The sequence below is a fragment of the Channa argus genome, chromosome 14 (assembly GCF_033026475.1).
Source record: "Channa argus isolate prfri chromosome 14, Channa argus male v1.0, whole genome shotgun sequence".
In the NCBI taxonomy this organism is placed as follows: Eukaryota; Metazoa; Chordata; class Actinopteri; order Anabantiformes; family Channidae; genus Channa; species Channa argus.
Window position 1 is genome coordinate 7,733,209 of NC_090210.1, and position 13,127 is coordinate 7,746,335.

The 13,127-nt window shown below is 37.9% G+C and overlaps 2 protein-coding genes across 3 annotated transcripts in view; one reads left to right on the top strand and one right to left on the bottom strand.

Moving 5' to 3' along the window:
• clstn2a (calsyntenin 2a) overlaps positions 1–2,718 on the top strand; it is a 145,316-nt gene extending 142,598 nt beyond the window's left edge. Inside the window, exons 17-18 of the mRNA XM_067474837.1 lie at positions 67–257; positions 416–2,718. Of these exons, the coding sequence (XP_067330938.1) occupies positions 67–257; positions 416–622 (398 nt within the window). The 3' untranslated portion in view covers positions 623–2,718. The remainder of the gene's footprint in view (positions 1–66; positions 258–415) is intronic.
• Positions 2,719–7,605: 4,887 nt separating this feature from the next.
• The window catches only part of LOC137098385 (SPRY domain-containing SOCS box protein 4-like), a 67,794-nt gene continuing 62,272 nt past the window's right edge, over positions 7,606–13,127 (bottom strand). For both annotated transcript variants that reach the window (XM_067474594.1, XM_067474593.1), the window contains exon 3: positions 7,606–10,160. In XM_067474594.1, coding sequence (XP_067330695.1) covers positions 10,033–10,160 — 128 coding nt within the window. In that variant the 3' untranslated portion in view covers positions 7,606–10,032. The remainder of the gene's footprint in view (positions 10,161–13,127) is intronic.

Sequence of the window (13,127 nt, forward strand, 5' to 3'; positions counted from 1 at the left end):
TGTGTGGAAACTCAGCAGGTAAATAATAGAATATTAAAAAGAGATGCTTCCTTTGTTTCCCTGCAGGAGCAGCACCTCCAGCAGCCACAGTAGTTATTGTGGTTTGTATCGCTGCCCTGGTGGTGATTGTGGTGATCGGTGTGTACAGGATCCACGCCACGCATCAAGAGGGATCGAGAGAGGATGAGGACGACGTCAAAGACCCTGAGGTGGACTGGGACAACTCTGCACTTAACATCACTGTCAACCCCATGGAGGTAATGTGGGGCTTATTTTTAGAGTTTCATTGTTTTCACATGGATTTTGTGATGGCTAGAAGAGCATGATGGTAAATATATAGTAAAATAAATCCTATACATTTTGCACGTTGACACAGCATTTGAACTAGATTTGTGGGACCCACTTTGTTCTGCAGAACATAAGAGGACTTCGGGCACTGGATGAAGATGTAAAAGAAACAGAACAAAGAGAGGAGGAAGAAGCAGAGGATGAAGAACATGTGGGAGGAATGACAAGTGCTGAATCAGATAACAGTGATGAAGATGACGACGAGGAGGAAGGGGTGAAAGGACGGAAGCAGGCGGGAAAACTTGTTTGGGACAGTTCTTCCATGAAATACTAACCACACATACCACACACACATACACCTACAAGCACCCTCTATGTCTATCTTTTTCACACACACACACATAATGCAAACATGTTCACTACAGGAACATACACACACAGTAAAACAACATTTTTGACAAAATGATTTCAGTCCGTTGGTGGAAACATCACTTTGAATCTTCCCACATTGTGATTTCTAACAGAACATCTCCCTCTGCTGGACAAAGTCAGAGCTACAGAATCAGTTGCAGTCTCAACATTGTGTGTGTGTGAACATCATTATTCACATCACAAAGCAGAATATATCAAACAAGCACAGTCTTCTCATTATGTTTCACTGATAAATTCAATCCCACACTCTGAAGCAATCATGAACCAGATCTTAAATATGCAGACACAAATAAAAAACATAAAACAAATAAAAACAATGTGACCTTCTATCCCAGCATTTCTAATGTGCAACATGTGTCATTACATTAATTATGTGCTGATTATTTTCTAAAGAAATTGTCTGCAAGATGAGTGAGTTATTAACAGATTTAACAGGGAGATATACCCATATGCATAAATGTTGAATATAATTACCTTTATCTATAGACCAGGTTAAACATAATTGTATAGTCATCCAGTGTGTATCCTTTGTTCTCATATTTAAATCAAACAAGACACTTTTTCTCTTTAAATTCTATGTGATCAGTGCTGAGTTTTCTCAAAACACATGGCAGTGCTGTGATTCTGTGGCCTGGACACAAAAGCGAACTGTTGTCTCTTACAGAAAAATTCTAAATGTGTCTTGATTATCCACAAAACAAAGAAGAATTGTGACAGGAACTGTAATATGTATCATGCTACAACAAACACACACACAGACACACACACAAACACACACATATATATATATCTATACACACACACACACACACACACACAGACATTTACTGTGGCCTACTTATCAGCCGCTGAAATCATACACAGATGTTACTTACGTTTCATGTTTTCCATGGAAAAGGGAGCCCTCTATGCAATTATGGGCCCAGTTTTAAAAGAGCAGTACACAGATGTACCACAGCAATTTAGCACTGCACTTCTATGAAGATTTGGTCTTACAGTATGAGATAGAGGTGTTAAAAAGGGTCGAAATCCATCAGCCGAGGCTGAGATATGCTGAATTTCATGCTGAATTTCAGGATCATAACTAGTTTTTTATTTGCAATGAATTTCTAGGTGAATTAAGTTATTTTCAATCAAAGAAACATGGCCGACTGAACATCAACATCAAATAGCTCAGCTCTGTTTTCTCCAGCATTAACACTGACCCATGGAAATATGGTTCTTATTGGTTAGTCGTTTGATTCTGTGTTACACTGATATGAGAGCAAAGATTAGGACTAAATTAATAGCATAGACCAGTTTGAACTATCTTTGTCAGATTGGACTCAGATCTTTTTGGACTCCACCGCTCTTGACCTGACACATCAACAGCCACATATGACTTTACACAGCTGTTTTCATTGAATGAGTAGACGATTAATGTGCAAAATCAGTGGGGGTGTCCTGTTTATTTTACCGTTAATCAAATCCACTGTCTTCAGCAAAACTACAAGGAGATGTGGTAAACCTCACTGACATTGATTCCATCTTGTATCCTTGTTAAAATGAATTAAGTAATAAGTTCAGACAAAATGTAACCTAATGAGTTTGTCTACATGCAAATGAGCTTAAAGAAACTTCCTTTAACATTCCCATTTCCCCTCAGGGAAATGGCCGCTCACCCGATCATGTCCGGACAGCGAGCTCTCTAACCTGCTCACCTTTCCCTCCCTCTGTTGGCCTTTAAGCACCTGTGATTGTGATGTCATCATTGTGAAAAAACTGCCTTGTTTCCCTCGTTCCCCTTTGTCATATTGTGCTTCTGAAAGATTAAAGAGGAAACAAAAAAGATTCTTTTGCATATAAAAAACAAACCCTGTAAAAATGTTCAAGACAGTTATTTTATATATCAGTTTCTTTTTCTTTTTGTAAACAAAATATGGTGGGGATTTCTCTCTCTTTAGTGGTCATCCCACTCTTTTCTGTATATTGACCAATAAAGACTTGTTTTAGACTCTACTCTGCTCTCTTTTCTGTTGCTGTACTACTCATTATGTGTGTGTGTGTGTGTGTGTTGGCACAGTGAGAGACTGAATTACATAATTAATAATCTGTCACAGTAGATGTTAGAAAGCTGCTTGAATTCATCACATGTTGAAGCAGGGTGACTGCTGTTTCATTTGTTTATATAACAAGCTTAGACCGAGGGGGTGTGAGTCACTCTGTTTGTTCGCTGTTTAAATTTCTGGGCTGAAAAGGGTCTGATGTCTAATTGGATTTTCACTGCAGTTTATGAACAATGCATGTTTAAAACCATAGTGTTTGTCACAGCACCTGTTTTAGGACAAAGTAAGTGGTTTTTGGAGCTCAGCATCAGTTGAACCTAAATTACAATAAGGCTTCTGAAGCAAATCTTTGTAATTTATTAAAGGTCAACCACTGAACATCAGGCTACAGTATATGTATTAGACATTAAACGTCTAAGGTCTGAAGGAGTTATACAGACCGCATCTTCCTATGCACTTAAAACTTTAATATAAAAAAAACAAAAAAAAAAACCTTTCTGCTCTCTTGCACTTGTATCTCGTGAACTGTGAACACTTTTCTGATAAGACCTTGCTTTGATGTTTTCTCCTTGACTTAGATTTTTGCTTGCCTTGTACCTCACTTGTAAGTCGCTTTGGATAAAAGCGTCTGCTAAATGACTAAATGTAAATGTAAATGTAAATCTAGTAAGTTTACACACTTTGCATGTAGAAAGTAAGACATTTTTCTGTCAACTAAGGATTTTCTTGGGATTCTGGAATGTTTCTCTTTCTCCATGTACAGTAGATCTCAAATCCTTCAAACTAGGCTAATATAAACTCATGCAATATTCATATTACTTCATTGGCTTAAAAAACAGTCAATGTGGGGACCAAAAGTGCACACTGAGATATTGCATTCAATGATGTAACATTTTGTAAAAATGTGGTGAATCCAGCCATAAAAGATAATTCATGATCCACTGTGGGTGAGTGTAATTTATTGGGTGCTGTGTGGGTAAAACCAAAGATGGTCAGTTCACACAGAAACTGCAATCAAATGTAATAAAACATTAAAATGAAGCTGCAGAAAGAATTTGGAGAAAACCTACTTTGAATACTCATTTAAATTAATTAAAATTTTATGATCCTTAGTGAAGACCTGGTTTTAAGAAGTGGAAAAAAAATACTCAAACGAAATTAAAATATGTATCAACATTCCTTAAAACTATTATTTAGGAGTGGGAAGTGCTTAATGATATTATTGTCTCTAAACATTCAGCAGGGTCCCTGTGGAGCATCACTGACATCTGCTGGTGACGGGATGGAGAGAGCAATACAGAAAGAACTAACTGTTAAGGAATAACAACGTCCACTGCAGCTGTGGGAAATAGAAATTAAATTATACATTTTCAGCTCATCTTTTGTTTCCACCTTGAAATAATATATAGTACAATGTGTCTACATTACACCATTGATATTTAACTTAAAGCCTTGTGTTGATAAGGTGGCATATGTTGATTTCCAGCCAGTCCCATCAAGCCTTTAATTGTGACTGACCTCATCTACGTAGCTTGTGTAGATGAAGTGTTGCAGCTCAGCTCTCAGCACTGCAGCTCCCCGAGGATGAAGAAAAACAATCTGCTAATTAGTAGCATTTTAACTGATGAGCACCACATGTTCAATAACACTCTAATGGACCTCAGACTGGTGGGAATCTAACTAATTGCTATTGAGTTTTTTCAGCTTTTTAATGGGCAGTAAGTGTTTTTCTTAGCTTGTTGATTTTTACTTTCCTCTCTTCATTCAGTCTATTTTTTTCTTCTTTCCTTTCTTCTTCTTCCATTTATTTCTCTAAAAGGTTTTTTACTCCAATTAGTCTACGTTCAGCTGCAACACAGCTGTGGCGATTAACTTTCCATCAGGTCAACCAAAGTTATAAATACCTATAATGTCTATAAATAAGGTTTTGGAAATAGTGGACTGAAAACTGGAAGGAGGCCAGTTTCTATGAGACATAATGGGGTGGGATATTTAAGCCTTCAGTGCTCTGCAACCTGCTGCTCTGTTCACCTTCAAATATCCTGCAAACACATGACTGGGATTTAGCTAAAGTTAAGTTTTTACCATTATGATTGATTGATGATCAGATTCACATTCTTTTATCAATATTGTTCAAACAGAAGAAAGCTGAACACTGAAGATACAGAAAAATAAAAAGAAACCACTGAAAATTATGGGTGGAAAAAATGTAAAAACTGTGTTAAATCAGTTGAAAGGTGTTAGAGAAGGTTTCTGCTGTGCTAAGAAGGAGATCATGAAGTTTAAGTGGATCCCAGTTTTTAAACGCACCTAAGCAACTGAGGAAAAGTGGGATGTCATGTGTCTGGTTTTGGGTGTGTAGCTACTGTGTTTCATCTTATTTCCTATTTCTTTTGCTTCATGTTTTTTTTTTTTTTTTTTTTTGACAATCATAGTTTCAACTTTTGAAGACAGTGTGAACTTTACTTAAATCTAAAGTTTGACAGTCACACATCGTGACTGTGGTTACAAGTGGCACAAGTCAAGAGCTCAGTCATTTTAGAAGTACGTACTCACAGGCGGTGGTTTCTGTATTTCCACCGGAAAAGCACACGAGTTTGCAGTTGGGTTAAAGAGGTGTGAGAGAGTTTTACTGACCACTATTTTTGAGGTTATAGTGACTTGTTGCATTAGATTGTACAGGTGTATCTAATAAAGTGTGTATATTTCATTATTAGTTATTTATACTTATTTCTTTAGGTTACAAGGTTGAGGGGTTTCAGTGATTATTATTAAATAATGATGCGTGTTTGCACTCACATGTGCAAACTGTAATTTTGCATTTGCTCACTGAAGGTATTGTGCTGTAGATGTAGCAGCAGTTTGAGCCAAAACAACTCAAGCTGTCACAGATGGTCACAGTCATAACAGTTTTAGCCGACGAGTGGATTGGCTCACTCAGCCACGCTGGCAACTCGTAATGTTTGTTTCTCTCAGCACATTAGTTCAATGAGTCACTTTTTGTGTTAAAGGCAAAATACTCATGAGCATCACTGCTGTTTCTTCAGTTATTTCTCTAAATCATATGTTCATCAGAAACACTTTTTTCTTTGTATTTCATGGCCTTCGTCACCACTGCCAAACCCAGGACAGAAATGTGTGTGTAAATTTTATTCATATAATATATTATAATACCAGAGGGGAGGAGAGAAGCTCAGCGCAGCAGAGGGCCCCAGCAGTCAATAAACATTTCGACCAACACAAATGGCCAGTCGCTGCATGACTTGATTGTTAGTGTGATTGCTTTGTCAGACCCGTTCCCCCTGATCTGACATGGGAAACGTGTGCAAAGAGAAGTTTAATGGCTGAAATTTAGTTAAATTGTCGGATCTGTAAAAAAATAAAACGGTTAAATTTTAGCACTTTAGTTAGTTCTTGTATCGTACAATCTTAAACATTAATTTAATCACGAACTCAAGATTAATGTAGTCATGGAATGTTTTCCTCAGTTGTGAAGAGATCTTACATTCATAGTGAAATATCCAACAGTATGTGTATAATAACAGTTTTTTCCTTTCTTTTTGACAGTTTGATAAGAGGCTGTGTAACATCGATCAGCTCAACAACGGGTCAGTGTTTTTATTTTTTACATTTCTTTCAGGATTGCTGCTGTTTGCTCTGAGAATGTAATAATACATGTATTTTAGTTAAGAATAAACAGAAATGAGCTGTTGTAGAGTTGTGTCCAAAGGCAGGTGATACTCCAACTAGTAATAATATAATAATCATATGTAAATGTAGGGTTTGCTGCACAAAGAGACCTGAAATGTAATTGATAGCAGTCAAATAGTTACATATACTGGAGTGGAATTGACCAGTCACCATTACTAAATGCTACAAGGTCATCTTCACTGGCATTTACCAATACCTTCCTACCCACAATGGATTTATATGAAAGTTGTAAAACCTTCAGGGTTTTTTTAAGCCTTGCTCATGTCATTTAGACTAAAGCACTATTTAGAGCAGAAATCCAGTCTGACTTCACCTTCAATATTGTGGCTTTATTGCCATCTGTTGTCATACTTAAAACTATCCTGCAAATCACTTTTGCTCTCATGCGCAGCCTCATCAGAGTTGAGCTTCGGTGTCCTGCACATATTCTTCTTGCCTGTTCCTGTAAATGTGTGACCAGTTTGTGATCAACCTGTGTTTGTACATAAAGAAGTGTGTGTACTGGGTCGTATTTGGATTTGATCTTTCCCAGACAGGACTGTGACAAACCATAACACCGTCTGTCTGCTATTGATTTCCCAAACATTAGTCTTCTCTGTTTTGGGAAATGATGAGCTGGCCCTGATGTTTTTTTAGTGGAGGTCTAAACCTTCAGTGTGCAGTGGTTACACAGTACGATGCCTGCAACCAGCACAAAGTCTCATTAACATGTGCATTCTCGCAGTTTTTACTTTTAGACTTTGGACCAGTATCTCAGGCTGAGTGTGAGCGGTATTTAAAGCTGCAGGAGCTGATGAGCAGTGCATTAGCTGTTTACTTAGGGAAGTGAAAACTGCACACTTGACAATTGGGAGAACTTACAGCCAAATACTTTATGGCTCAATTTTCCTCGTCAAGGCCTCCCTCGGTGGATTAAACACTCTCTCAGACACATTTACAGATGCTGAGCGAGTGTAAGCCCCAGCCGAACCATTAGACTCTCCTGCATCTTACTGTAGCTCCTGCTTTTATCTTTTTTGTAAAAACCAGAAGTATTTGGAATCCTTTAAAATGTATATTTGGATAAGAATTCCTAAAAAAAGTCAAGAAACAAAAGATTTTTTACAGACATTTGTCAAATTCAGTTGGCTTTTATTCACATTTCACATCTGTTAAGATTCCAACTCCACTGTCAGCCGATACATTCTACAACTTCTCTGAAAAGGCCCTTTTCTGAACATCCTAACAGATGAAAACAGGAGGTCAAGACCACCACCATCTCTAATAAAATAAAATAAAAATATAATAATAATAATAATAATAATAATAATAATAATAATAATAATAATAATAATAAAAGCAGCTTTGAAGAAACAAGTCATTATTTATTTCTCCCATCATCACTAGCATCTTTGTACTAAATTTACCTGAATGTAACCATCAATAATCAATTAAAAGCAACTTGTTTACATTAAATAAACATCACCACCATCATCATCATCGTCATCATCATTCTAACATTCTCTGACTGGACATTCACACCAACAACAACAACAACAACAACCATAATAATAATAATAATAATGCAGAATACAAACTTTAAAGTAAAAAAGTGACAAGCTCTTTTTTGGAAAGAAAACAAACATGATTGGTCTACAGTGTGTGTGTTTGTGTGTGTGTGTGTGTGTGAGTGTATGTGAGAGAGTGATAGTGTGATAGAGAGAGAGAGAGAGAGAGAGAGAGAGAGAGAGAGAGAGAGAGAGAGAGAGAGAGATTGGTCATCTGAATCCTTTGTTAAGCCATAAAGACACATGCTATGTTGGCAGCCTCAGCAGCAGTAATGTTCCTATGTCTCACTGCAGCCTTCATCATAGACCTGTGAATTGTGTAGGGGGCAGACAGCTACCGCAGGGGGCTACAAACAACAGCAGGTGAGGTTCCTCTTACTGCCAACAGCGTGTTAGACCTAGTTTGACTGCAGCAGGCCACAACCTAAAGCTCCTACAGACACTCTGTAGCTTGAGATGGGATACTTTGGTCAGGACTGATGGAATACACCTTTTAGTGTTTTGTGGTTTTGTCCTGTGTATGTAGTGAAGCCCCTTTTAACACATGCAGCTGCTGAGCCACATGAAGACTGCACTGCGTTTCTTTTTCTTGGCTTACTTAGAAATAGGTGACACTGCATAAGTTCATCCACCAATAAGGATTTAGAATAAATGTGTTCAAGTCTGAGAAAAACTAAGTTCTTTTTAAATAATAAATTTTGAAGACTTAAAGGGCTGTAAGAGTTTTTTTTAAATCAAATTGGAAAATTTGCAAATTAAAGTTATTAAATTAGAATGTCCAGTACATTACAACTCACTAAGACTGTAATGCAAATGAAATGTTTAAATCTATCAACAGTCTAAAGCTACCTTTTTTTTCACACCTGCATTAGCTGTTAGTTTACTTTATCAGACAGATGAAGATGCATGTATGAAAAGGGCCTAACTTTCAACGCAAGTCTACAGGACCATTTAAACAAACCCTGCAGCCATGTTTTGATGTTATCTACAACCCCAATTTAACAAAAGTTGGGACGATAGAAAACATTTGGTGCATCATAAAACAAAAACTCCAGCAACAAAGGCCCAGGACTGTTGAACAGCTAGAATCCTGCATCAGACAGGAATGGGACAACATTCCTCTCCTAAAACTCCAGTAGGTGATCTCCTCACTTCCCAGACATTTACAGACAGTTGTTAAAAGAAAATGTGATGCTACACAATGGTAAACATCACCCTGTTCCAACTTTTTGGAGATGTGTTGCTGCTATCAAACTCAAATATGTGCCAATACTTATTTCATGATATGGTAAAATGTTTCAGTTTCAACATTTGATAAGTTGTTTATGTTCTATTATGAATAAAATATGGGTTGATGAGATTTGAAATCATTGCATTCTGTTTTTCCATCCCAACTATTTTTGAATTGAGGTTGTAGATGATCTTTTGGTGGTGCCCCCCAGTCATCAGAGAAAGCAACATTGGTGCTAAAATCTTCAAGGGTATCTGGATTCAGCATCTTGTCACCTTTGTCCCTGTAGAAACCATGAATACGATCCCCGAGGATCCAACAGCAGTGATCTAGTCACTGACTGTATGTCAGAAAGGGATACAGGGATACGGTCCTGTAGGATTAGTGTGCTTTCTCAGTGCAGTTTTTATTCTCATCACCAGGTGGTGGTAGTTGTCTTACCACCGTCTTTTACCAATTCACCACCGAGTGCCGTCACAGGATGGACTTTCTTTCAGGATGAGTGAAACACTGATGGGATGCCATCATCAATAATTTATTTCAATTCCACAACGAACGAAAAAGCAGCTTGAATTCCAAAAGAAGCTGGTGCAGTCCTCTCCTTTAATTTGAAAGCTTTGACCTCCTTTGTCAGTCACCATCTTTCTATCAGTCCTTGTAACAAATACCTCTTTTGTTGAGCTCGTGCACTCTCTGGATGAACATTCTTCCATCCATCCAGCCTTCGACTTTCTGGTGGTCTGGTTTATGTACTTGCAGCCCCAGTTGACTCTTCCGGTCACTGGTATTGGAGGTAATTTTTGAGGGACTGTGGCAGAGGGAGTCTCTCAATCTCCTGAAGCCGCTCCCGGCCCATCGCTAGGCGGGCTGCACGTCGACACAGGTCCATCAGAGGGAGAGGCTCAGCTGCAGAGAAGAATAGAAGGATTTTTTTTAAGTTAGAGAAGGAAGCAGAAGTGTGTGAGGAAAATGCTGGATCATTAAAAAGTGTGACTTATGATTGTTTTGGGGTGTGGTATGTGATGAATGTGTTAGTATGGGTGTGTGTGTGTTTACACCAACATGCATAATACGGCTTTACATTTGTTATGCATGACGGGATGGGAGTCAGATGTAGAGGGGCAGAGAGACAGATGATACACAATTCTTTAAATATTTACACCTTGTCCTCACACACACACACACACAAACACACACACACCTGTAAGTAATCCACCAGCCTAAACAGACACATCACTTTGAGCCCCCTGGAACAATTCAGCTGATAGGCTGAAACTGATCTACAGAATTGGTAAAAATTGGTTCATCATAATTTGCAGATATGGAGGATTTGTCTTGAAGATGTTTCAGTGTGTTACTTGTTATTTTATAGTGTGAGAACGTTGTGAGTGTTTTCATTGTCCTTCCTCTTTAGGCAACAGTAAACTACAAATAGGAGGACGTGCTCTAGAAAAAAACCCTCTGAAAAGTGGTGATGGTCTTTCTGAGCAAGACAGTGGTCATTTTATGTACAAAATTCAAAATCGCAACAAATATATTAAAAAAAAAAAGCATAATTCCCTAAATGAACTCACCATTAGCCGATTTTAGCTTAGCACAGATATCATACATGTTTGGGTGATGATTGATAATTGTATGTATCCCCCATCCTCAATAGGAATACTTTGGTCCAAATGCAGAACAAAAGACGGATTTAAATACAACTTGACCCGGGCTCTTTGCAAGTTACAAACAAGTTAGTATCCAGCCTGTCATTAGTTAGAGCTTATTTAAAAAATTCAATGATGATTTTTCTCCACAACTGCAGGGACATGACACCTGGTGGGGTTTGATTCAATCCCACAGCCTTCTGCATTCCAACTCGATGCTCTTCCCATTGAACCACCAGGCCCCCAACAGCATAAAGAACATATATAATCTGAGCAAATAAAAGCTTAATTTGATGTAGTCATACAGTAGCAGCAGAAACAAATGTGTTGTTTAAATCACAACACAAAATAAACCACTGTCTGCAACTAAAAGTTGCATCCAAACTGCTAATGGAAAAAATCGATTATATATTCTTTGTCCTTCTCCCTTCACTGACTGTTAATAACTTGGCCTCACAACTTCCTCCACATAGATTTTATAGTATCATCATTTCTAATTAACTGTAATGACGACGTCTGATTGGCCTAATTAAATAGTGTAGTAGAGAAGGTGGAGGGGAACATTACTAAATTTCATGACTCAACAAACTCTGCCACCTAAGGAAACACTCACACGTCAGTCATGGACTGTATGCACGCACAGCTTACTGTGCCTACTGTTCTCTCAAACTGTTAGATTAAATATATGAAGACGCATATAAAACCTTTATCTTGAAACAGTCTGTAATTGGTGGCATGGATCGTAATTTCAAGGTGTGAAGTGCTTTGTAAGAAATGGCAATAGAGCACATCTGTCAGTCTTTGTATTCCTGCTGTTTTTTGTTTAGAAACTACAAACATGTGCACACACACACACACACACACACACACACACACACACACACACACACAGCCATCACCTATTGTAAGTCTGGACATCCTCTAAAACCTGCTTCTTTAGCTGCACTGCTGTGTGTGTGTTCAAGGTTAAACCAACAGATAAAGGACAAGAAAGCCTCAGCACACACACACACACACACACACACACACACACACACACAAACGCACAGTTTACACTACTGTCTCCCTAACTGATGACCACAGAGGTACAAAGTCTTTATTTGTTCATTTCCTTTTTTGTTACAAGAATAGAGTAATATGCAAAATCTGCTTTGAAAAGCATTTGAAATCTTAATTGTATGTATATTAAAAGGTTAATTTGCCCAAAAGTAAAGAAAATTTTAGAAGAAAACATTTTTTTTCTCTCACACATACTGTATTTGGCACATTATTTCTTATGCAGATTTAATGTGCGTATTCTGTCAACCAGAACAAAGCAACGGGAACAGCAAAAGACTGGTTCTGATTTAAATTTAAGGTTGCTGTTGGTAAAACTAATTTTAAACATTTCTATAGTAAGCTGTGTGTATACACACCTATGGAGTAGAGCAATTTTAGTGCCAAATCCAATTAATTTGAGCAGGCTTGTAGGCTCTTTAGTGCTCAGTTATGTTCAGCCAATTTCAGCAGACAACACTGGGGTTGCTAAAAGGAGAGAGCTACTGTCAACTCTGCGTGTGTGTGTTTTATTCGTCTGTTTCTGTAGAAAATGCTTGGAGATAATTATGTGAGCGAACCGGAGTTTTCTCTGTGTTTGTGTCTTTTCTATAGTCACTGTATCTTGAAAGATTACGTAAATTAGGAAGTATATGTATAAGTGTACAGATCCCTAGCTGTGCAGTGCTGGTACCAAGCCCGGTAGAAATTGAGGACGGAAGGGCATCCGGCGTAAAAACTGTGCCAAATCAACATGCAGAGAAATGATCTGCTGCGGTGACCCTGAACTCACAGCATCAGCCAAAAGGATAAGAAAATTACAAAGTACAGGAAAAGTTACTAATTTTACTGCCAAGTTTCTGCAGCGCTAACAGAGTCTTAATTAATTTACTTACTGAAATGACAAAAAGATATCAAATCTCGAGCAGAAGTCCTTTCTACCTCAGTGTGAACTAAATAATCCAAACAGCTCTGCTTTGTCTGCCAGATAATATCCAGGCCCATAGAATATCCATAATGCATTATTAAATCCTTTATAATCAATTTAAAGGATTATGTATTATTATAGCTTCAATGAGCCTGCGTCATAATGCAGTGGGATGCCTTATCTTTCACATAACAGTCACAAGGACCTGTTCACCAATAGCCATTACACAAAGCTTCCAGTGTGTTAATGCATGAGATGCAA